Raw genomic sequence first — 27,175 nt, 5'->3', positions numbered from 1 at the left:
TTTTGTTTTTATGTTCAACCTTCACACTAATTGTAGGTCGTAGGCTCCATGGTAGAAATTAGATGTGTTCTTGGGTGCTTGATCTATTAAAGCACCTGTTTAGATTTTACCCCTCAAAACAGCCTTACCTGGCATTCGAACGAGGACTTTTCAGTCCTGCTCTAAAGTAGGATGGGGCAGTGGGAAATGAGAATATGACAAAATAAGATATGGCTGGCTCTCCAACATGATAACTTTTTAGCTTTACTGTCAAAGAATATGCAAGAGAAAAATAAACATTTTTAACAGAAAAATTAGATTACAATATCTTTTTCTCCCACATATTCCTTCACAAACCAGTTCAGAGTTCCAGTACCTTATCAAAAACTGGAATACAATGTGTGTAACACATGCATTTGTTGTCTAAAGTAAGATATGTGGGAGTGGATATGGTGTCTCCACACACTGCCTATAGTTCTCATGGGTTATCTATAAACTCTTAATCTTTGTGTAAAAACTAGGATACCTAGAGCTGTTCCTGTTGCTCATCCTGATTCCCCAATAAAGTTTATTTTTCCTGTGATGCAAATATTGCTACCACACACACACACACCTCTTAACTTTGTAAATTTGAGGCATCTTTGTGTGTGTGTGTGTGTGTGTGTGTGTGTGTGTGTGTTATGTACATGTTTGCCTACATGCAGAGGCAGGTAGATGAGGGCACTCTTGTGTGGTATTGCTCTCTTCATTGGTCTCTTCTGACAGGGTCTCTCACTGAGCACTGATCTCACTGGTTTTCTGCCAGGCTGTCTGGCCATTGCTGAGTTTACAGGCTCACACTGCCAACCCAGGTTTTCTCTCCATGTTGTGTGTGTTGAGGCAAGGAAGCTGGGGGTCAGAACTCAATTTCTTGCATAGAAAGTACGCTTACCTTAGAGCCATCTTCCAGGACTAGTTAATCCTCTTCAATTGGACAAAGTGAGGGGTAACAGGTCACCAAGAAACAGAAGAAATTATAAATACATCACACCACCCCTGAACAACAACAAATGTGTATTCATTTTCTCAGTAAATCAGATTGGCCCTACCTACCACAGTGGTCTCTTGAGCAGAGAAACTCATTTTTGTATTTCTCATCTGAGCATCAGTTTGGGTTTGCAGATACTATCAACACTAATTACAAGACTGAGTATTCTTAACAGATGACTTACCGTGAAAAAAAAAAATGGGTCTTAAGGGGCCTTAGGGTCCACAAAGTACAAGTATTTGATAAGACATTCCTTGATACCACTTTGACAAATGCTTCTAGAGCAGATGAATGCGGGTCCACAACATCTCTGATGCCTTTAGAGCAGCAGGGTATCGGAGCTGCCTGCTTTTCTCATGAGAATGGGTTGTGGTGAGGTCAGCCAAGTTTTGTTATGGGCTCCTGGCTCTTGTTGGCTGTAGCCTACCTTCCAAGAGCTCCAGGTTCCCCAACCCACGAGACCCCTCCCCCCTCAATCCCAGCAACACCCACGCGCCCTGTACAACATGGCTGGAGCTGGCAGCAACGGAGAGGCTCTGGCTCCCCGGATGGAGGTAACGGCTGGGGTTTGGGAGACAGAGCAGGATGTTAAAGACGGGTTAGAAATATCCGGAGAGAAAGGTCCTAAATTACTCACTTCTCTAGGGCTCAGTGAGCTTGAGAAAGGGAAGACTTTTAAATGTCATTTTCCCAAAGCACTGTTGGTAGCCAAATGTGTTTATAAGGGTCGTCATGGCGCTCACACCCACATGGAGGCCTTCTGGATGTGAGGCCTACCGGTCCCTTTTGTACAAATATTTTGCCAAAGAAGCCAGGAGAGTTGTAGGCAGGTCTATTGCATTTTAGGATATTTACATAGTTGAAGTATTGGATCCAACCTAGATGAACAAATTCTTGGTTTTTTGTTTTTTGTTTTTCTTTTTTGGGGGGTGGTTTTGTTTTGTTTTGGGTTTTTTTGATTATTTAAAGCCCCCAACGCTACCCCTTGCTTGTTTTTGGTTTCTCTGTCTAACTTGGCTGTCCTGGAACTTTCTCTGTATACCAAGCTTTGGCCTCAAACTCAGATTCACCTGTTCTGCCTCCCGAATGCTGGGATTAAAAGCTGGTATTAAAGGAGTGCGCTGCCACCACATGGCTTCCTTGATTATTTAGTTGTGATTTTATACAAATTTTGTGGCTTAGGTTGCAGTTACTGGAACCCACATCTCTACAGCAAAATTTCTTAACTAAAAGGGTCAAGAAAATGTTTTTCCCTATTTATTTTCACCATATTTTTTCAAGATCTCTCCAAGCCTCATGAAAGATGGGAGAGGGAAGTGAGTGCCCTTAAAATCAGATTAGGGTTTACACATACAAAATAGGTTAACCTGACAGTTCTGACTGCGAACAAATGCCTGTGAGACACAACCAGACCCCCGGTGGCATGCTGGACGGAGCTCTGCCCCAAAGCACCTGCCTAGCGTGAGCAAATGATCAAGTCTCCGGATTTAGTCCCCATCGTGCTCATCCCCTCCAAAAATAAGTAATTAGATACCCAAGGAAAGACAGTATCCATGACGTCATAGCCACCAATAGGCTTCGTGAGACTACCCAGTCAGCTGGACCCAAAGAAAACAAAGGCGCAGGTGATTAAGTGACTCAAGTGCACACTAATTACAGTGCACACCATTTCTCCTGTTGATGCTATTATTAGTGAAACGGAGAAAGGTATTAAAAGGAAACAGTAACTTTTCCTGCAGAGCCAAATGAACATACTTGAGACTGTCGACAGCTCTCTATGTTCATTTGCACGAGTAATGAAAAGTTGGAGGTGGGTTACCAGACCTGTAACCCCAGTTACTCAAGAGGATGAGGCAAGATTGAAAAGTCAAGGCCTGGATGGGTACAAGTAAGTTCAAGGCCATCCTGGGCAAATTAGCAAGACTCTTGTCTCAAAATTTTTAAAACAGAGTTATGCAGCTGGAGATACAACTCAATGGTAGGGCACTTATCTAGTGAGTGTTAGACCCTGGGTGGGTTCTTATTACACTGTACGTGTGTGTGTCTGTGTGTGTGTGTGTGTAGTATAAAACCTTCTCTATTCAGAAATGCTAATGAGCCAGCATCAAACCTGGACTCTTACAGAACCACTCTAAGGTTCTTTTCTGTTTACTTGATTTGAGTTTTTCCTGGAACTTTAAAATGTTGTACCAATACTTATCAAAATTGGACTCATTACATGATGGGCTTGTTGAAACCGATTGTTAGGCATATATCCAGAATTTCAGATTGAGGGATGGCTTGGGTGTAGTACCAAAATGTCACTTATGACAATTTCCCAGGTGATACTGAAGTCTTCAGGACGCCAACCTAAGTGCAGCAGTTCTTTAATAATAAGGGAGTTGAACATGCAAATACAATTTTGTGGGTAGCATTTATATGGAGATGCTTAATACCAATAACTGGCATTCCAATTGATCATTAAAGCTAGACTTACCTGATTTTTAAGCACTTTCTGTTAGATGTTTTAATTGTTTTCTAATTTAGATCATAGAGATGAATGGCAAGTTAAGAAACAGGCAAGAAATTGTGAATGGACTGAACATATTTTTGGAAGAAAATGGTACGTTTGCTTAGGTGAATTTACATGTATTTAAAACTTAAGAACATGTTTTATATTAAACTTGCTTTCATTTCATCTACAGATATTGAATTCCAGTTATTTAAACAAAAACAAACAAACAGAAAAAAAAAAACACGGGCTGCCTCCAAAGTATACCTCAAGTTCTTTCTATAATACCATAGCAAATTTCTGTTTCTACATAAAAATCATCAAACATTTGTAAGGTGTTTATGACCTACATTAAAGTTCTTTTCACCTTTTTCTTGTATTTTGATTTAGCTTTTTGGGGTCATATAAAAACATGTAGTATTGTAGGTGATACACTTTATCACATAGTGATAATAAACAGGATTTTTCTCTTCATAAACAGCCTCTGTCTCTGCCTCTGTCTCTGCCTCTGCCTCTGACTCTGCCTCCCTCTCCCCCTCCCTCTTTCTCTTTCCTGCCCTACAGTCTATGTAACACAAGCTAGTCCACAATCTTGCTTCAGCATCCCAGGGGCTAGGTGAGATTACCAACATGCTCTCCTTAACACATACACATAACTTTTATATTATCAGAGATTCTACTGGATCAGTCTCATTTCATCTCCATCACCTGGCTACTTTCCCCTTAAAAACAAACAAAATGCATAGTGCTCCACCCTCGGTGCTAAAAAGGGCTTTTCTAAGTTTCTGGAGATAACAATTTACCTCTCAAACTTTAATGTACACATAAATCACTGAGCATGTCCCTCACTGAGGAGCTCTGGGATAGGGTGTGATTGTACACACTCTGTCACATGCCCACATTGATGTTGTTGTTGCTCTTGAGAGTTCACACTTGGTGTAATTAGGTTTGCGTAATGAACTATTAAGTTTTTTAAATAAAACATAGATGCATTGAAATACAAATATATACTAAAAGTTAGATTTACAAATTGCCTACACACTGAGCTATCTCATGAGCCCTGATTTGTCTTTTCAATTTAATCTCTCTGAATGTCATTGTGGGTGGGATATTAATACAATTAAAAAGACATTATTACTGTGCATGAAGTATATTTTAGTCTCTTCCTAATGTGAAATATTTTAGTTATACTTCTCAAATTGCCTTTCATGAAACAGCCAAAGTAGGTGGTTTTTTTTTCTATTTAACCTGTTTATGGTGGTGAGTTTATATCAACGTTTTTATCCTCAACTAAAGTCTTGAAATTCACTAAACTCATTGAGTAGGTACTGGACATTTTCTTATCAATTTCAGATCTGTTTCCTCTCAGATTGTGTTATCTAGTCTTTCTTTATTATGTCCATATTTAACAATTACATTTTATTTGTGTGACTTTGCTTTTATCTTTAGTTTTTCTCTGTGCTTACTTTTAATTGTTATTGTATAACGTCATATAATATGTCATATTATGATCTATGAGTATCATTATTACATTAGCACTGTTAATTTAAATAATATATTAATAAGACCATACTGTGGAGATAGTATGCATAAGATACACCCATATAACATCATAAGACATATATTATACAGTATATTGTAATATGTTAATATTTTATGTGTAAAATAACCTTTTAATGGGAAAATTTTAAGTGTCTAAAATTGCCTCTCATACTTCATTTCAAGCATGCTCAGAGTGCAGCTCCAAGGTAGGCACTTTTACCTAGAATGTGTAAGATCTCAATTAGTTCTCCAGCAGCAAGAAAAATGATGATTATGATGATGATTTCAATTGTCAAAAATATTTATGCTTTTCCTGTATTTATCAATCATATCTAAAAGTTTAAAGACATATTTAAACATTCTCTTGACCAAGAAGTGCCAATTGAAATTTAGGGAATTTAGATTAAAATGCAAACTATTATTAAGTACTAGATATTAAGATATTTCAATACTGAATTCAGGTCAATTGGAAGAATAAAATGAATGAAAGAGAAATAAACTTTGAAAGAAAAGGTGGCTTGAAGACTATTTTTTTAAATAAATCTATGCAGTGGGTTGCAATTAGTGAACAAGTAAAATTATATAAAAACCAGTAACATAATCATGAATGATGTTGCACATCTTTAATCTTAGCACTCGAGACAGAGGCAGGCAGATTTCTGTGAGTTTGAGGCCAGCCTGATCTATGTAGTGAGTTCCAGGACAGCCTCGGCTAAGTAGAGAGGCTTTGTCTCAAAACTAACAAAAACCAGAACACACACACACACAAACAAAACAAAACAAAACAAAACAAAACAAAAAACACCCAGTTGATATAGTTGGAAATACTCAGATTCAATAGCAAAGGCAACGAAAGACAGCAAAATCCAGAAAAAAAAAGTTGAAAATCTGAGTGGGAAAATGGGAGCTCTAGAAAAAGCAAGGGTGGAGGGAAACGAGTTTCGAATTGGGTTGCCAGAAAACTTTTCTTTTTTCTTTTTCCCATTGCCCCTCACAGTATTCTGTACTGGCTCTTCACCTGGTGTCAGACACTCTGGGCAAAAAATCCTGTTGCTTTTCCTTCATCACCACTGCTGTCATGTCTGTGTCCTCACACAGGTGCTTTGCAGTCATTGGGTATTTGAGTTAAAGTCACAAAGTTTGTGACTTTACCTGTGTCTCTGAATTGACAGAAACCCAACCAGAAGGCGGTCTGTAGATGTTGGCGTTGGGTGACGGCCCTCCGCCTCCTCTCTTCCCTTCTGTGCTTCTCTGGCTCCCCGTGCCCTTCGGGAAGACATTCACAGGAAGTAAGATTCCAGATCCATTTGGAATTGAACATGAGTAGACTTGGGTGTGAAGCCAAAACTTTCCACTTCCTGAGCCATGGTTGTAGCATGAACTGACTGAGGCTGGGGAGGGAGGTCTGCTGAAACCCCACTTGTTACTGTATATGCTTTAGCTGTCTCGTGTTCATTATATTTTTCAACATAGAAGAAGAAGCCTCCTTAGAAGAACTGGAAGAAGAATCTGACATGTTTGAGGTATAAACATATTTCTAAATTAGAATTCTATTAAAGTTTTTAAAAGCCTGTCCATTTTCTTGTTCTGACACCTGCCAATAACATGTGTCAGTGACGTTAGGATTACAATGGCTCCATTTAACAAGAATGTTGACATTCTGTTATACTTGGATGCTTGGTGTTTGTATAAATTTGTCCTGATTCTGATATTTGTCTGAAGCAAAGTGTACATTTTGTTATCATCCTCTGTGCCATCGCTTTTCCTTGTACTTTCTTCAGGGTTTCATCCAGATATTTTGAGGTCTTGTTTCTTTTCTCCTGATCTATAGCTATTTGATTAAGGTTAAGGGTCAAAGTAGAACAAATCAGACGTGTTCTCTGTCAATACAAATAATCAATACAATAAGTCTTAAAAGAGAAAACATACATGAATGTGTATGAGAGCTGAGTTTTTTAAAGGAATTGGCTTGCCAGCTTAACCTTCTAATGCCTGGGTTTCATGCAAGTTGCAGTTATATTATTTTTTTGGGAAGAAGGTGCTTCCTGCCCTGTGCTGCTGACTGACCTTCACACTGTGTGTCTCTCTTCTCTGAAGGAGGAAGAAACTGAAGCTCTGAATGAAGATGGTTCCAAAGAAGCACACAATAAGTCAGTGAGATGCATACCTTCTGCAAAATCTATAACTTTTGTCAAATACACAACAAATACAGTAGCTCCTGGCATTCCAGAGTCAGTGATAGGGTCTGCTGCAAGTCTGCAGGCCTCAGAGGTGGACAGCCTTGGGACTCGCTTTCAGTCTTATCCATTACTAGCTGTGCCTCTGTGGAGATAATATTTGCTTTACGGTGTATAAAAGAATATGAGATGAAAGGCAGAGACTAGAAGAATGCTCAACCCATGCTGCTCAGTGACTGTTAGTTCACAGCTTCTCTCTCTGGTCATCTCGTTTTCAGGGGAAGTTTCCATTGAAAAAGTAAAGCAGTTTTTTTTAGATGTGGAGTCTGCCACTGTACGCCTAAGTGCAGCATTTGTTTAGTTTTGGAATGTTACTCATGTAGTGTTGCAGGATGATATTCCAGCTTCATAGTTAGATATAAGAATACTCATGATGCATTACAGTTGACTTTAAATCACTGAGAGACCTGTATGTGGTCACACACACACACACATTTATTCTATAAGGTGGGCTTTGGGGTATGGATATTTCAGTGCAATTATAATCTTCAAGTAAAATAGATAAAACAACATTGTAAAGGTCTATTTCAAAGAATTTCAAACATTTGGTAAATTTTTCTTACCTTTTTCTTCTCAATTCTTCTCATCCTTGTCCAGCTTTGGAACACACTGCTGTAGCTTTCAAATACATAGATTTTTAAAAATAAATCTGAAGACTGTCACTAGCATTTACTGTCTTGCTGATAGTCCTTAATTGTAATAGGAAATTTTCTTATGGTCTATAAGTCCTTGAGCTTCGGTGTGCGTTTTAGCCTCGTTTCCAACACTTTTTCTCCCTCCTGTGCTTGAATCTTGGCACACTAAATTTCTCTAATTTTTCCAAATAACCCTTTTTCTTTCCCATGTCTCTTTTAGAATATGCTAGATAGCTAGGCAATAACTAATAAGTATGGAGGCAGTTGACAATGGATTCAGGCCTCCTGATTAGCCTTGGGCCCCACCTTCCAACGTGTCTTTCTTTCCTCTCTGTCTTTCTGATTTTTCCTTGTGGATACTGGCCAAAGCCTTCACTGCCTTTCCCTTGCACCCTGGGCTTCCCCCATCCATCCCTTCATGCCCTCTATCCAGCTTCTTGCTAACTTCTGCTACACAAGGTGCAGCTTTCTTGGCTCCAAACTCATAAAAGTGTTTTTACCCCAATTTCCCTGGTAACATATTTATCTCAGAGTTTCCCCTACCTAATTTTGCTTGTTGTATACTACCTTAGCCCAAAGCCAGCCAGCAGATTTTTGCACCACTAGACCCAGAATTCATATTCATTCTTGGAAATTTCTAAGGACTTCCTGGACAATCTGGGCACCTGTTTGGTAGGTTTTCATAGAATCTTGCACATACTTTATCATCCATACTATCTAATTTAATTTTGCATCATTCTATTACACATTTATTTACATATAGTTCCTCTAAGCATATCTATTGCCTTATCACTTTTTTCTACCATCTAAAATACCTAGATTTGCAGTAACATCAATATTTGTTAAATGTAATATAGTATGTAAAATAATTTTATGTGTCTTTCTTGCTCACTGAGTGTTGATGCCCTGCAGGGAAATGGCAATTTTGGATTGTTTTCTTATATGCCATATAACATCCTGGCATATTCAAGTCACTAAATAACATTTTCCTTATCTGTTTATTCATTTCAGAAATAATTATTTGGTTTTGCTGTTATGTTCCAGGAGATATTATAGGTTTTGGCAAATATAACTCAAAAACCACCACAAAGTCCTGGCCTCCCAGATTCTATATTCTTTGATGAATGGATGTATTGATTAGTTACCTAGTATAAATTGCCCAAACCCTCAGCAATATTTATTTACAAGACAGTTTGTTTTCTTTTTTATGGTGTCATTTGCTTACAATACTCAAAATGTTAATCTGAATTGTTATTATTCTAAATGTCATCTGAATTAATGTTACTTTTCATTTTTTATAGTGTAAGAACATCTCATAAAGTGTCCCTGAGGAGTATTGCATCAATGACAGATGAAGAGGTTGGGCTTAATTAAGTAGCGTGTCAAATGTTAGAAACTTGGAGGTAGAAAATGTAAAATGTTATTAATCACTACTAAAATGTTCTTTCAGAAATACTATCGATGTGAGAGTTTTCATGGGCGCCTCACTTATATGTGTGTGTATATATTTCTAAATACTATTTTATGTGTCATAACAAAAGCAGCCTCTCCCTCTGTCTCTCCATATCTCTCTGTTTATATATTTACATATGTACACACACATGCACACATACATGGATATATGCATCATTCTGTAATTACAAGTGACTTAGCCCATGTGTGGCTGCTGGCAAGTCTTCTGAGCTTCATTTTTATATATGAAGTATTGTAGACATACAGAAAATACAAGGTATTTGTGCTCAGCACAAAGGTATAGCTGGTATTTCTATATTGTCTTTAAACCGAAGGATAGCCTGTACATAGCATGTGAGCTTATCAGAACTGCAGTCTCAGGACCACACCCTCTGACCACCCGTGGTACTCATTCTTAACCGACATTTGCGCAAAATCTGTTTCTTGCAGGTTTTCCTTTTAAAAAGGAAAGAAATGCATAGCTAACCACCTCCCTCTCCTTCGTATTATTTTACTGTACTGTCTCCCACTGTGCCTTGGGTTAATGGCTATCCTCAGCTGACATGAAATATAGCTTCCTGACTATATTTTTACTCTTACGTAAAAGCAGGTCAGGTAAAATATCTCACTAGCCACAATAAAATTACATGCACTTTAATTTATTTATTTACGGTTCTGGTGATTGAACCCAAGCCTTGTGCATGCCAGTGAAGCAATCTGTCATCAAACTATCCTTCCACCCATTGTTCATATTGTTATTATGTAGATTTATGTGTGTGTACATATATTTTTCTACTCTGTATATATACATAGATAGATATAGATTAGGTATAGGTATAGATGATGATGATAGATTAGAGATAGAGATAGAGATAGAGATAGAGATAGAGATAGAGATAGAGATAGAGATAGAGATGATAGTTCTCAGTTAACCCCGATATTTACTATTGCGGAGATCATTCCTTCTGTGAACTTCCACATTCCTAACTGATTCCTTCAGGCTGGTTGTCTATCCCACAGTTAACAATGTTTTCAGTTGCTATAGTTTTTATTTGTAAATAAATGTCTTAAGTGTGCTTGACAGGTGCATTAGATGCTGAGTGCTGAGTGTGCACGCTCCCTATCTAACTGTGCTTGAACACAAGCATGCCAATTCTTTGTTCTTTCATGTAATCTGTCTGGTACTAAAGAAGGTAGTACTTTATGATAGTGCTTGTAATTCTGTGAAACTGCTGGGTGTATTTGATGCTGTTGTTAGATGCCTGTAAGTTTAGAATCGTATCCTGTGATTTTCTTATGCAGCATCATTCCTTAGCACTAAAAACAAGCTTTGTCCTTAAATTTACTTCACTTGATATTAACACAGCTAGACAGAGTTTCTACTTTATTGTATTTGGTCGTGTCTATTTAACCCTCAATGTTTTCTCATGTTTTAGGTATACAAATAGATTTTTACATTTACATTAAGTCTAATAATCTCTTAATTTAAAATCTAATTTGTCTGTGTGTGTGACATTATATACTTGCTCCCCCTTTCTTTTGCTTTCTATATTGCTGGGTCTGTTTCTCTCTGTGTTCTTCTCTTTTCTGTAATTTGATAGGTGTGTGTGTGTGTGTGTGTGTGTGTGTGTGTGTGTGTGTGTGTGCACATGCGCGCACATACACGCGCACATACATGTGTCTTTCTTTCTTTTGTGCTGGTGGAAGGTGGTTTTATTTGGTCCTCTACCAGCTTGAATACTCAAATTTTGAAGGTGTTTTTCACCTAAAATGCCTAGTTTTCCATGCATATTTAGATATCTACTTGGTTATATGTATCTGTGACATCACAGAGGATAGAGCTGAAAATAGATACTAGGAAAAATGTAAATGAAGCCTTGAGTTTGGGTGAGTTATTTACAGAGCAGGTCAAAAGAGGTACTTGAAGTTCAGAATGCTAAGAATATCACCCTAGCAAACACCTATAGTTTAAGGGACAAACTGAGCACAGGGAGAGGTATGAAAGGGATGTGTGCAGGCAGACCTTGCTTTGCTGCTCTTTGTTTTACTATGCTGTATAAATAGTACATTTTATGAGATTGAAATGATGCAACAACATTGCATTGGTCAAATCCATTTTGTTCTATCAGCTTTTTTGGCATTTGTAACAGCAAGGTGGTCAAATTAGCCATTATGCTATTCTAAGTTAACACAGTACTGTGTAGTACAAAGTAAACATCAAAAGCACTTAGAAACTAGGAAGTTCACAACTGCATTTGTGATAGTTGCTCTATGGAGTGCTCTGTGACCAAATCCACAAGTCTCTGAGCTAGGCTCATACTCTTTTTTAACTGCCCCAAGCTATAAAGAATTAGAACTTCTCTTGAAGTTCTCCAACCATATGTATTCCTGTCAACTAGGCCCTGAGTCAGTGGCTCAGGTACCCACATACATGAAGACCACCCTGACTCCAAACAATACCATGGATTGAGTTTTAGAAGGAAACTGGGACACATGTATACAATTCATATTCAAGAAGTTTAAGAAGGCTGAGCTGCCCATGCCAGGTTTCACTTGCAGATTCTTACTTTAAGAATTTTATAATGCATCTGTGTCATCTTTGTGCTGATTTTATTTGTTCTGTTTTCCAACATAACTTGGGGGTCGGGCGTGAGACAGAGTCTTTCCTGTAGCTCAAGCTTACCTACATGATACCTCTGCCTCAGATTCTGGAATCTTGGGATAGTTGGGGCACATCACCTTGCCTGGCTGATATTTTTAATATAGGGGGAAAAAGTAGATTTAGCCTCTGTCATAGTTCTTAGAAATGTATCAGTCTAGTAAACAGGCCTTTTGTTCAGCTTTTTGCTCTGTCTGTTACACCTCCACTTTGGATCTACAAGCTGGTTCTCATTTTGGCCTAACAGCACGCTGCTGTTTGAGAGGGGCACAGTGACATCACTGGTGCAGTCAGCAGTTTACCAAGTGCTTCCTTGTCAGCGTCTTCCTCATTTTCTTTCCTCTTACCTTTTATATGGTGTTTATATAGATTTCTTGGAAAATACTAGTTCATGTTTCCTAGACCACTGCATTGAAGTAACGGGCATCTTATGGAATAATAAAAGGGTTTGTATCACCCACTCTGTTGATATATGATGTCTTTGAGGTTCTTTGGAAATTCATTCCAACCGCATTTATGTAATAATTTTGAAATATTTTATTCTATGATCGGAATGGGTATGTATGTGTGTATGAGTGGGTATATGTGTGTATGAGAGTATGTGAGTGAGTGTGTGTGTCTGTATGTGTATAGTGTGTGTGAGTATGTATGTGTGGGTATGTAGTGTGTGTGTGTGTGTGTGTGTGTGTGTGTGTGTGTGTGTGTGTGTGTGCAAGTATATGCACACATATGCCTTTATTTGACTACTGTCTTTTCTGGCCTTCTTCTGTGTTGGATTTTCCTTTCATGTGAAATTCCCTTTTGCACATCACCCTCTTTGCCTCTCCCTTTATAATCTGTTATCCTAAAATCATTATCTAAATTTCTCTCTCACCTTGACATGTTCCACTTTAAGTTAACTCTACACTTAAGTTAAAACCATCAAAATTCCTACCCTTATACAATTTATGTATGGTTGGACGTTTTTCTGTGAGCCTGAATGATACTCATAAATTAACATTGTATTAAGTATTCTGTGTTTTTTAAGTAAGTATAGATTAGAGTCAATATTTAAACATAGCCTTTCATTATGTAGATTTGATAAAACTTAATAGCATTGAGTTGCTTCTTTGAAAAATGAAGATGATAAACTCATAAGTTTATTGAAAATATTAAATACCAATATTAAAATGTAAATAAGAAGAAATGCATCAAATATTTAGCACCATGGTAAGCCTATGGCATGCATCAATCAGTGAGTTCTTACTGTTAACTGCTTCACAATTATCATTGGTGAGTTAATCTCTCTCTCTTTTTTTTTTCTTTTTTGAACCATGGTTTTTGCTATCCAATAGTTTTTTAGATCTGCTGGACAGTGGTCTTTAACCCTCCTAGTGCTGTGACCCTTTAATGCAGTTCATCATTTTGTGTTGGGAACCCCCAACCATAAAATTATTTTCATTGCTACTGCATAACTGTGATTTTACTACTATTATGAATCATAATGTAAATATTTTTGAAAGTAGAGGTTTGCTGAAGGAGTTGTGACCCACAGGTTGAGAACCACTGTGGTAGGGCAAGGTTTCATCATTTCTGTTTCTGTGATACCCATGAAGTATATTTGTCTTTATGTTTGACACTTTCATGTGTCCTTGCTTATTTCTCTGGCTGAGTTGTGCAGTTTTGTGAAGCCAGGCATTGTTCTTGATTATCCCATCTCTTATTTTCCCTGAGAATTATTATTGGAGACAGTCTCTAGTTTGGGGGTTTTGTTTTGTTTGGTTTTGCTTTGTTGTTTTTTGCTTCTACTGTCATAGTTTCTTAAACTTATACAATTTTTTTATTTATATTCTTTCAGAGATTTAATATGAGAATTAAGAAGTTTGGTATAAATACAAGTAAAGAATTCAGAAAATCACCAGGGGCTTCTTGGTAATTCCTGCTTTTTTTTTTTTTTTTTTTTTTTTAAACTAAAAGGCCTTGAATTTTTTTAATGCACAATTTGAAATATTTGTTATTGTTGCACAATTAGAAATTTCTCATACAACTTTTCTCTTTATTTCCCCTTAAAGCTTTGGACTGCCTTTGTCACCTGGTATGTTCTGCCACTGTTTCGAGTATTGCGTGAGTGCCAATAAGCATGTGTAAGGTATCAGTACATCAGTAATGATAAGTCTCCGAACCTGCTCTGCTCTAGGCCAGCCAGAGCAGAACCGTGAGCAAAACATCAGGGTACAACTCGGCTCTTTTTATTTTTCACTATTGAATCTTTTTGTTTGAATTGAGCCACTAGGCAGTAAAGGGTTCTTTATTTTATCATATATCTTGGCGCATATATTCTTTCTGTATTTTCACTGTTAAAGTGCAATAAATAAAAATAAAGATTAATAATTATTTAAAAGATGACGAACAAGCTAAGGAGAAAGATTTTGATTAGTTATTATGAGATAAGCAAGAAAGGAATTAATGTGAATTAATAGGGTAGATATTAGAGAACAGATTTAAGATACGTTTTTGGAGTGTTTTCAATATAAGGAAAGAACACACTGGCAAAACCTAGAGAAATTGGGAAAGAACAATGTAAAATTTGGGTAAGATCCTAGACTCCTAACTGTACATTTTCAAATTGTTTGTTTTAAAAGATATAAAGACTTTTAAGTATTATATGTTATTAGGTTTAATTTTTAATATTATAGAATAATTAACTTATAATAAAAGAAACATGGAAAATATTAACACTATCATTTTATATTGTACATCTTTTGCTTTCAATGATACCTTTATTATGAGGTTAAAGCAAGAAGATCTTTTTACTTTTACTTAATTTTTGTAATTATAATTTCAGGACTGTATGATTACAATATTTTTCCCTTCCCTTCCCTCCCTTCAAACCTTCCTCTTTCTTTCAAATTTATAGTCTCTTTTTTCATGTTATTATTGCTGTTGTTATTCCATGCATATAGTATATAGTCGTAAATGTAATGTGCTAAGTTTTTGTGGTGTGTGTGTGTGTGTGTGTGTGTGTGTGTTTTCAGGCCTGACCATTTATTGGAGAACCAGTTGTGTGCCCTTCCCTGAGCAATAGGATGTCTTTCACTTTTAGCATTCCTTGGTTGCCTGTAGTTCTTAATGTAGGGAAGAGGCCTGTGGCTCCATGCCCATGTCAGCATGTCTGTTGTTCCTGTCTTGGACAGCCCACACTTGGACAGTCATGTTGATGAGACATTATGGGCTTCTGAAAGTAGTAGGAGATACTCTGATAGTAAACTCCCTGATCCTGCCTTTGTAGTCTTCCCAACCCTCCTCAAGAATGTTCCCTGGCCCTTAGGTACAAGCAATGTTTTGTACGAATATCCATTGAGATTGGACTTCACATTTCTGCCTTTGGAGTGGATGTGTTTTTATTTTGTAGTCTTTTCTGTTTCCTTGGTGAAGAGTGAGAACTACACTTATCTCTGGATGTAAGGTTAGCTATTTAGGAAATAGTCCATTGTCCATTTTGACATCCTATTAGTGTCTTCCTTGGTCAGCTCATAATTAGGCAGTTAAATTTGGAATAGTTTTTAGGGTAGCTTTTGACATTACTAGGAGACATAGTCTCACAGCTAACTCCCTGATTCTCTGGGTCTTGTAGACTTTTTGCCCTGCCTTTTCTATTGAGAAAACACGTTTTCTTTATGAGGAGTGAGGACTAAACTTGGCTGTAGGTATAAGGATAAATAGTTAGAATTAGTTAAATGTTATTCTAGTTTAGCAAATTGGTGGGTATAGGTTCTACTCCAATATCTGTGACTTTACTAGTGCTGAATAGTTGTCTATATTTCCAATCCTAGGCATGATTTCCCTCTTGATGAGTGATTCTTAAATCCTATTAAAGAGAGGAAGGCAAAAAGATAAGGATGCCTAAAAAGCAATAATGGATCCTAGCATTATCTCTCTACCTTAAAAACTATAGTGCATGTAACTATGCATAAATATGCATATATTCTGTCAATTAAATTTTTTCATCTTGGCTGACAATGCTCCTTCTAAGAGCCTCAACTGGAAAAGTCCTCTTTTAGTTCTGCTCATCAGAGCTGTTCAAGAGATCCTCAAAACATCATAGATTGTTGTTGGTTACTGCCAAGATACATATACCATTATTGTACCCCTAGGATTGATTGTCTTGACATTTAGGTCATTATTGTGGTTCACAGGCATCCTAGCAGGCATCCTCTAGGAGGAGGCTTTCAGGTCAGTTTCTGCTTAGGGACTTCTGGGCCCTGTGTTTGAAGTGCATAGAGTCTTCTACTTGTAAGACTTTCCTTTGAGTTTTCTAGGTGAGTTGTTGGATTTTCAGTTTCATCATTATTTCAGTGTGAGTCCTCTTCAATGTTTTTATCTCTCTATTGAATTCTGTTCTCACATCCTGGATTGTTTTTTGTCATTTCCATCATCTGAGTTTTCTTGGACATCACACAGGCATTTATTTTCCTTAAGTTATTTTTAAAAAAAAATTTATGGAGCTGTTTCTGTTTATCTTCATTTAATTCCTTGAATCTTTGATGAAGTGTATGATTGTTCTTTTAAATTCTGTGTTTATCTAGGTCATTCTCATTGGAAACATCTCCACAGGATGGATAAGTTTTGGAGAAAAGATACTGCCTTGATCTTTCATATTCTTGATATTTTTGCAATGAACCCTGGGCATGTGGACATCTTTTGTTAGTTCTAAATATGATGAAGATAAATCATGTATGGGCAGAGAGTATGTGGATATGTGGCCATGTTGAGGATTGTGGTTGGACTGAGCTGGTATATAGAATGTTCCTCTTTGTCCAAGCCTGAAGTGTAGTGGTGTAGATCTGGCAATGTAGAAAGGTTGGATGTATGGTGGGAAAGCCTAGAATTTTGGCATATAAGTGAAGAGAGTCCTGGAAGAAGCATGGAGATTGAAGTGGCTCTGGTTTAGGTGGTCAGCATAGGTGGGGGCCACTAAATATTGGACCTTTACTAGATCTGGTGTGCTGAAAAGAAAGTGTATGAAAAGGGTCGGGAGACTCACTGGGATAGACCTGGGAGACGTATGTGGCAGACTGACTAACTAGAGAGGTTGAATTCAGCACAGAAAGATTATTATTTTTAATGTATTTAACTTAAATACATTTAGAAATCAAACTCCTAACCATTATAGTTAGGTATATATATATTTTTAAAATATTATACAGTGATTTATAGCCAGAGCTGTGGTTCTTAGAACAAAGCAAGAATTTTTTCTTATCAATTGTGTTAAGTGTTTCTTATTATGTTTTAAGGGTTGTGAACAGTAATCAACATTATTGTCATGCTTAGGGCCAATTGACTGTTGAATTCTACTACTAGGTGCAAGCATTAAGTGAATTCAAGTTGTTAGTGCATTCTGTATCATAAATGAAGATGATATACTGCCTGGAAAACTTCCTTTAGATGGTCAAGTTACAAGACTGATTTTGTATGTAGCTTATGGAAAGTAAACAGTATTTTGTAGTTATTTTTTATATATAAAAGTTAGAATTCTGACTGGGGTAAGATAAAAACTCAAAGTAGTTTAAAAGATTTACTTATTTATTTATTTATTTATTTATTTATTTATTTAATGTATATATGAGTGCTCTATCTGTATGTACACCTGTGTGCCAGAAGAGGGCATCAGATCCCATTACAGATGGATGTGAGGCACCATATGGTTGCTGGAAATTGACTCAGGACTTCTCTAAGAGCCATCTCTCCAGCCCCCCAAAGTAGTTTTAAATTAATTTCCCTGATGGCTAAGGATGTCAAACATTTCTTTAAGTGCCTTTCAGCCATCTTTGTTTACTCTTTTGAGAATACTCAGTTTAGATCTGTAACCAATTTCAATTAGGTTGTTTCCTTGAAGTACCTTGAGTTCTTTATATATTTTAGATATTAGTCCTCTATCAGATATGTACTTAGAAGTGTTTTCCCACTTTGTCCAGATGATGGTGTCCTTTGCCATACAGAAACTTTTCAGTTTCATGATGTCCCATGTATTAATTGTCCCATGCTATTGGTTTTCTGTGTAGAAAGCCTTTTTCTGTGCCAATGAGTTCAAGATTATTCCTTACTTTCTCTTCTATCAGATTGAGTATATCTGGCCTTATGTTGAGGTCTTCAATCTGTTTGGAGGTGAGTTTTATGCAGGTTGGAACACACACACACACACACACACATTCATTCTTCTACATGCAGCCATCCAGTTGACCAGCACCATGTGTATTTGTGTATTTCTGGCTTCTTTATTTAAAAACCATGTGTCCATAGGTGTGTGGATTTATATCTGTGTTTTCAGTTTGATGCCACTGATAAATGTTTCTGTATTATGCTAGTGCCATACTGGTTTTGTTACTATAGCTCTGTAGTATATTTTGAGGTTGGGGATGGTGTTACCTCCAGCAGTTCTTTTACTATTCAGAGTTGCTTATCCATCTTGGTGTGTGTGCATGCGTGTGTGTGTTTCCATATGAAGCTGAAAATTATCCTTTCAAGGTATGGAAAGAATTGTGTTGCCATTTTGATGGGAATCACATTGAATCTGTAGATTGTTTTTGGTAGACTAGCCATTTTACTATATTAATTCTACTGTTCCACAAGCATGGGAAATCTTTTCCATCTTTTTATATCTTCCTCAATTTGTTTTTTCAGTGTCTTACAGTTTTTTTTATCATATAATTCTTTCACTTGCTTGGTCAGAATTAACCCAAAATATTTTATGTTTTATGAGGATATTGTCAAAGGTATTGTTTCCCTGATTTCTCTTAGTTCATTTGTCACTTATAAATAAGAAGTATATTGATTTTTGTGTATTAATTTTGCATCAGCTACTTTTCTGAAAGTGCTTATCAGGTATGAGTTTCCTGGTGGAATTTTTAGGATCGATCATGTATACTATCACATCATCTGCAAGAAAAGATACTTTGACTTCTTCCCTTTCTATACCCTTGATCTCCTTCCGTTGTCTTATTGTTCTTGAAGTTAAGACTTCAAGTACTATATTGAATTTATACGAGTGGATAACTTTGTCTTGTTCCTGGTTTTAATGAAAATGCTTTGGGTGTCTCTTCATTTATGTTGATGTTGGCCATGGGATTAATGTAAATCACCTTTATTATGTTGAGATATGTTCTTGTATCACTAGTCTTTCAAGGGCTTTTATTATAAGGAGTATTTGATTTTTGTCTAAGGGCTTTTATGCATGATCATGTGCTTTTACCTTTCAGTCTGTTCAGGTGGAAGATTTCACTTACCAATTTATATATATTGAACTATCTTTGTATCTCTGAGATGAAACCTACTTGATTATGGTGAATGATCTTTTTGATGTGTTCCTGGATTCAGTTTGCAAGTATTTTATTGAGAATTTTTATATTAATATTCATAAGCAAAATTAGTCTGTGATCCTCTTTCTTTTTTGTGTTTTCATGTGGTTTGAGTATCAGGGTGAGTATGGTCTTGTAAAAAGAATAAGATAATGTTTCTTCTGTTTCAATTTTATGGAATAATTTGAGAAGTAGAGGTATTAATTCATCTTTGAAAGTCTGGTAGAATTGTGTGCTAAAACCATCTGGCCCTGGGCATTTTTTTGTAGGGAGACATTTTTTTAGAAGACTTACTTATTTTATTTATGAGTACATTGCAGCTGTCTTCAGACACACCAGAAGAGGGCATCAGATTCCATTACAGATGGTTGTGAGCCACTATGTGATTGCTGGGAATTGAACTCAGGACTTCGGGAAGAGCAGTTACTGCTCTTAACCACTGACTAGCCACTAACATCTCTTTAGCCACTTGTAGGGAGACTTTTAATCAGCTCTTCATTTCACTAGGGGTTAGGTTTGTTTAAATTGCAGATATTATCTTGAATTAACTGTGGTCAGTTTTATGTTTCAGGAAAATTATGCATTTCTGTTAGATTTTCCAGTTTGTTGGAGTACAGCGTTTTAAAATATGTTCTTATGATTTTCTAGATCTCCTTAGTGTCTGTTTTGTCACCCCTTTTGGTCTCTAATTTTGTTAATTTGGATCTTCTGCCTTTTAGTTAATTTGGCTAAGGATTTGTCAGTCTTCCTGATTTTTATCAAAAAACCAGCTCTTTGTTTCATTAATTCTATGTATGATTTTTGCTGGGGTTTTTTTGTTGTGTTTTTTAAATTTCAACCCTGACTTTGACCATTTCCTGCCATCTACTCATTTGGGGCATTATTTCTTCTTTTTGTTCTAGAGCTTTTAGGTGGGCCATTAAGATACAAATATAAGAACTTTCCATTTTTAAAAATGTAGGTATTTAGTGCTGTGACATTGCCACTTATCTACCTCCTTCATTAGATCTCAGAAGTGTGATAGACACCAAACTACACCGCTTTCCATTGCCACCGGCTGCCTACTGTAACAGTCTGTTTTAAGGGGCCAAAACTGAACTATGTTTGTGTAACTACACTTCTACCTCTTTTCATGTTTATGTTTTTTGGTAATTAGTTTACATCATTTTATGTTGTGTATACCTTAACAAATTCTTTTGACTATAGATTTTTTCATGTTTTTTGTTTTAAGATTTATGAATTTTTGTATTTTAGGCAAAGAAAATGCTGATATGGTAAGCCATAATATTTAATGTACAAAATTTTAATTGTTATTTTTATTAATGAGTATTACTCTGTTTTCTCTATGCCTTTAATAAATAGCTACTGATTTCATAGTGATATATTTACAGTAGAAAAATATGACTTCTTTTTACTTTTTTAGGTTGTAAAAATTATTTGTGTAAGGAAGAGTAAATATAATAAAAATCTATATTTTGCTGGGTTTATGATTAGATTAACTTTCTGTCTTTAAAAATTTCTATATTCTCACATATTCTGAATAGAACTTTATAAAATAAATTTTGTTAATTCAGTAATTTATCACTTGTAATTGATGAGCCAAGTAATTTACCTTTGTAATTATAAAGATTGGCAACTAAATTAAATTATAAGAGTTAAGTTAATTCATATAAAATGACTAAATTTATACACACGTAGAAGTGAAAAAAAAGCTAAATTTACATAAAATCATTTTATGGTTTTAGCATCTTCTTTCCAAAAGGAAACCTTTGGGTACAGGATGCATGGTTTTGAAAGTCATGTAACAGTAACTAAAGATAAAAGTTGAGCCTTGTATCAGAATGAAATTCTATTATGTCTTGTATTTGGTTTTTTTTTTTTTTTTTTTTTTTTGCTGTTGGATCCATAATATCATAAAATTCTTTGTGTCGTTAAGTGTGCACATTTTATATGTTCATATATGTTCATGAATATGTGCATGGACTCATGTGTGTCTTATGATATGCATGCATGTATGAGGCTTCCATATGAAAGCCAGAGGTCAATTTCAATTATTTTTAATTGCTTTCTACACTAGTATTTTTCTCTAGTTATTGATAATTGCTCTTGGAATACTGACTTTTTTTTTTTTTTACCTTTGACTGAAAAAATTACTCCTTCATTGTCAGCTAAACCAACAGTGACTTTCTCTGAAAGAAATACCAGGAAGGACATACTATTGTCCCTCTAGCCCTATAATCAGACTTAAGGTAAAGCAGGCTACTAGAGGGGCAGTACAAAGTATAGTCCACGAGGAGGTGTGGCATACTAGCAAAGAGCTTTATGATTTTGCTAATCCATTCAAACAGAAGTCTGGGAGATATATGTGGGAATGGATTTTAGAGCGAAGGATCATGGTGGTAGGAACATAAAACTGGGTCAGACTGTGTTTATCAATATAGGCTCTCTGAGTGCAGATCCTATGTTTAATATGGCATCTCACATAGGTTTAAAACAAGGTGTCAAAAGTTTGTTTAAAAGGCTGGCTAAAACATTTACCAAAAGACGACCTACTGAAAAGTGGTTGGAAACACCTGATGTTCCTTAGCTTATAAGGCTCAGGTTGCAATGACAGAGTAGGTTCAGTGTGTACAACCTAATCCTAGTGGGAAGGGCCAGAGACATGCCCTTCTCTAATCCTGCAAGACACAAAATGGTGAGAGGGGCACCACCACATTTGAAGAGATTTGTTGTCACTCTTTTCTTGTGCCAGACCTTATGGTTGGAAATGTGGCAGCTTGGTTGGATGAATTAAATGCAGTGGGTTTAATTGAGTCCTGTGGTAGCCGAGGCCAGGTGGCACCAATGAATCCCCAAAAAGCAAGGTTATCCCAGTTATTGTAATGGGCAGTGTGGACAAAGTAATGTTCATAATGGCCCAACCTGTAATGGTCAGTACAGGCCAAGTGAATTCGTGCCATGGATGGACCTTTGGTACTGGCTAATAAATCATTGTGTTTGCAGGCATGAAGTAGATAAAAAGCCTACTGACTTTTCCTTTCATCTATATAAGCAGAAAAAGTCTCAAACAAATCAAAGAAAGTCTACACAAAGTCATGGCAAAAGGGAATCTTGGCTTATGAATAAATTTCCAGACTTGAGACAGTTTGCAGACCCAGAACCCCTTGAATGAAGGTGTCCTAGTTAAGGTTTTCATTGCTGTGAAGAGATACCATGACCAGGGCAACTCGTATAAAGGAAAAATTTAATTGGGGCTGGCTTACAGTTTCAGAGGTGTAGTCCATTATCATCATTGTGAGAAGCACGGTAGTGTCCAGGCAGACATTGTGCTGGAGGAGCTGAGAGTTCTACATCGTCATCCACAGGCTGCTGGAGACACTGTGTGCCACCCTGAACATACTTGAGCATATATATGAGACCTCAAGCCCAGCTATACAATGATGACCTTCCTCCAACAAGGCAACACCTACTGCAAGGCCACTCCCCCTAGTGTTGCCACTCCCTGTGAGCCAAATATTAAAACACAGGAATCTATGGAGGCCATACTATTCAAACCACCCCGAAGGGATGGCCAGGTTCCCCTGAGGAAGGACCTTGATAAAATACATGAATTTTTTACTATGGCATTTCTCCAGTCTTTTTATTAGAGAGACCTACACGTTTTACAAGGGTAACTGTGCACTGTGGGGAAATTGAGTTTCTGGCTTCTGTTGCATTCTTATTCTGAATTGATGCTGATTCTAGAAGAGCCCAAGAAGTTTTGTGGCCCTTCAGTTAAAGTAGGGACTTATGGAGGTCAGGTGATTAATAGAGTTTTAGCTGAAGTCCGACTTACAGTAGGTCCAGTGAATCCCTGGACTCATCCTGTGCTTATTTCCCCAGTCCCAGAATGGATAATTTGGATACATATATTCAGGAGCTTACAAAAGGCTTACATTGGTTTGCTGACATGTAACCGTGTGGAATGAAGGTTATTATGTTAGGAAAGGCTAAAGGGAAGCCTTTAGAATTGCCTCTACCAAGGAAAACAGTGAATCAAAACCACTACAGCATTCCTGGAGAAACTGCAGAAATTAATGGCACCATGAAGGACTTGAAGGATGCAGGGGTCATGGTTCCCATCACATCCTTTAACAGTGCAGAAGACATATGGATCATGGAGTATGTCATTTGACTGTCAGTTGACTATCAAAACTTCAATCAGATAATGACCCTGATTACTACAGCTGTACCAGATGTGGTGTTCTTACTTGAGCAGATTAACACATCTCCTGGTAAATGGTATGCAAATACTGATCTAGCAAACACCTTTTTCTTGGTACTTTTTCATAAGGATCACCAGAAAAAATTTGCTTTCAGTTGGCAAGGCTAACAGTATACCTTTACAGTTTTACCTCAAAGATATATTAACTCTTCAACCCTGTGTCTTAATTTAGAAGGGATCTTGATTAGCTGTCTCTTCCACAAAATGTCACGTTGGTGCACTGTATTGATAGCATTACTCTGATTGGACCAAGTGAGTAGGAGGTAGAAACCACTATGGACTCATTTCTAACACATATGCACATCAGAGGATGGGAGATCTTTTCATCTTCTGATATTTTCTTCAGTTCCTTTCTTCAGTGTCTCAAAGTTTTTATCATACAAGTCTTTCAGTTTGTTGTTTAGGATTATCCCCAACATATTTGATATTATTCATATTTGGACTGTAGAATGACTTCCTTTGTCCTTCAGTTATGAAAGATAGTTTTTTTAGGTAAGGTAATCTATGTTAGCACTTTTTGTTTCTTTGTAAGCTGTGTGTCTTAGCTGTAACATAGTATGTGGTTCTATTCTGTCTGTCTGGTATTCTTTCATATGAATTAGAATGTCCATATTATTTGGGAAATTTTCCTCCATGGTTTTATTGAAAATATTTTATGTGCCTTTGGCTTGGAATCCTTCTATGCCCACAGTTCATAGACTTGAACCCTTCGTGATGTCTCTAACATCCTTAATGTTCTGTTCACGTGTTTTTAAATTTTTCTTATATTCTTTGATTAACTTCCTCTATCCTTTGGTCAAGTCCTATTACTCTGTCTTCTCTATGATCTGTTAGTGAGCCTTACCGCTGAGCTCTTCATTAGGCTTTCTGAATTCCTCATCATCTTCATTTCTGTTTTCTTTAGTATTTCTATCTCTTTATTGAATTATTTTTTAATATTGTCTTAGTTGTGGTTACTATTGCTGTGATGAAACATGATGACAAAAAAGAACTTAGTGGTGGGGAGAAAGTGTTTATTTTGCTCATAATTTCATCAACAATTTATCATCAAAGGCAGTGAAGGCAGGAACTTAAGCAGGGCAGGAACCTGGAGGCAGAAGCTGATACAGAAGCCATGGAGGGGTACTGTTTAGTGGCTTATTCTGCCTGATTTCATATAGAACCCAGGCTCACCATGCCAGCGATGCCCCCCCACTGGTCACTAAGTAAGAAAATGCCTTAAGGCTGGGCAATGGTGGCACACACTTTTAATTCAAGCATTTGGGAGGCAGAGGCAGACGGATCTCTGAGTTCGAGGCTAGCTTGGTCTACAGAGTGAGTTCCAGGACAGCCAAGGCTATGTAGACAAACCATGTCCAAACAGCTGGATCCTATAAAGGCATTTCCTCAGCTGAAGCTCCTTCCTCTCTGATGACTCTAATTTGCTTCTAGTTGACACACCAGCCAGCTCACATCAGATTGTCCACATTATTTCACGAAAATGTTTGTGTTTTGAGGGGGTTCAACCAGGAATTTATTCTTCTCTTTTTTAAGTTTGTTAAAGTGTTTATTCATGTCCCTTTTGAGTTCTCTGACCTCTTTCAATTGGTTTATAATTGTTCTCTTGAACTCTTTATCTTGTTGTTCTTATTAGAGACAAACTATGGACTTGGTGGCTTGGGGGAACAGCATGCTGTCTTAGTTGGTTTTAGTTTAGTTTTGTGTTTTTTGAGTTTTTTATTGTGATACTTAGACTTTTGGAGTTTAAGTGTGGCTTATGTCATTTGATATGACCTTTTGGCTCCAAGAACCTAAGCGCAGGGTGGGCAGGGCTGGATGAAAATCCAGAAGAAAGCAAAGAGGAATGGAATAGAGGTTCGTAACCAGCTGCATGGAGCCACTACAGAGCTTAAAATTGCAGCAGGTGATGGGGAGAGGTTTGAGTTGATAGTCTGGAGGATGACACTGAGAGGGGTAGGGAGGGGCAGGGAGAGGGGAATGGGAGGGGCAGGGAGAGGGGAATGGGAGGGGCAGGGGGAAGGACAGCAGTTTCTATTGTACCAAGTTGTATCGCTCAAGCATCTCTGGAAAATGGTGGGTGGCAGTCAGGGCTAGGATAGAAATCCCAAAGAGGTGGACACAAACATTTTTTTTTTTAAATTGATAAACATTCTAATGAAGGGTTGTAACAAATTACAAAATTAAGGTATATTGGATAAATACGACTTATCATCATTAAGTTTGTGGATTTAAAGGGGTTTCTGAAGTCTGAAGTTTTGACCATAGAATTTTGTGTTATATACTATTTTAATTCATGCATCAGACAATGCACATTATCTATGGTGTATTTCTAAGGTCACATAATGAGTGATGCTATGCGTGATTATCAACTGCATTCAGGCAGTTAATCATTTTCCAAGAATAGCACTACACACCTATAATCTCAGTACTTTGACAGCTAAGGTAGGACACAGGCCATCTGGGGCTGCATAGTGAATGCCAGGTCATCTAGGCTACATAACAAAGCTGTCTCAAAACAGTCAATACTTGTTCTTGATTTTTCCATGTTAAAAATACTCATATTTCTTTTCAAAATATAAGCATCAGGGCTAGAAGTGAAGCTCAGTGGTAGAGTGTGCATGCCTAGTATGCACAAGGCCCTGGGTTCAATCCCCAGTACCCACTTAGACAGCAAAGTAAGAGAGTGCATTGGCTATGACTGTCTTCAGAAGAACTTGTAGAGCTGTGGCAACAATACATTTTATCTAAACTTCAAGACGGGATGCAGCTCTATAGAAACAAGTGTTGTCCTAGGAGGTGTGGGCCCTAGGCTCAGTCCTCAGCACTACATCAACCTAGTGTGGTTGCTCATGCTTGTCATTCCAACACTAAGGAGGAAGAGATAGAAGGACCAGAAGTTCAAGGTTATTCTCGGCTATATATATAGTAAGTTTAAGGCTAGCTTGGGTAACATGAACCACTGTCTCAAAAATATCTTCTGTGCAACAGCTACTGTTGGAATTAGAATGTTTTGTATAATTATGCATAAGTAAAACTTTTAAAGACTTTATTTTTTGCTTATGTCAGCATGGTCATAACTAACATGGACTCTATTAATGTCTTGTCACACTCTTTTTTTTCCCAAAAACTAACATCACCAATGTCTTAACTATAGGAAAAGAAGAGAAGGCGCCTGGAACGTTTTGGACTCCTATGATTCACTTCTGCATCTTCTCTCCAGATTTTCTATGTTAAAAGTAAAGAGAAGATCCAATTTCAACATTTCATCTTCTCATTATAATCAATTATTTAATTTTTCCATTGACATTGGTTTGTACTTATAATGTCACTGCTATAATTTATAAATAAAAACAGTCATCCATGTTTACTATATACTAGAACAGGATGGAATTGCTTTTTTGATCAGAACATTTTAACATGATTTTAATATAAGTGTAAAAGTGTTTTTAAAAAACATTTATGTAAGTTACATTTATGATCTTCACAACATTTCATTATTTTGTCATGCTTGAGATGAATGATTGTTGATAATTTATTATTAAATTATTGAATTTC

General features: G+C 36.9%; 1 protein-coding gene across 1 annotated transcript; it reads left to right on the top strand.

The window, feature by feature from the left end:
- The first annotated feature begins 150 nt into the window (after positions 1-150).
- On the top strand, positions 151-27,175 carry LOC117706220 (uncharacterized). Its single transcript, XM_034499108.2, has 9 exons — positions 151-1,560; positions 3,533-3,608; positions 6,513-6,562; positions 7,137-7,189; positions 9,213-9,270; positions 13,860-13,933; positions 14,074-14,096; positions 20,611-20,630; positions 26,775-27,175. The coding sequence occupies exons 1-9, from the start codon at positions 1,513-1,515 to the stop codon at positions 26,814-26,816; spliced, it is 444 nt and encodes a 147-aa protein (XP_034354999.1). The 5' UTR covers positions 151-1,512; the 3' UTR covers positions 26,817-27,175.

Source organism: Arvicanthis niloticus, chromosome 3 (genome assembly GCF_011762505.2).
Source record: "Arvicanthis niloticus isolate mArvNil1 chromosome 3, mArvNil1.pat.X, whole genome shotgun sequence".
Lineage (NCBI taxonomy): Eukaryota > Metazoa > Chordata > Mammalia > Rodentia > Muridae > Arvicanthis > Arvicanthis niloticus.
The sequence above is the reverse complement of the archived record's forward strand: the minus strand, read 5'-3'. Positions and strand labels throughout refer to the sequence as shown.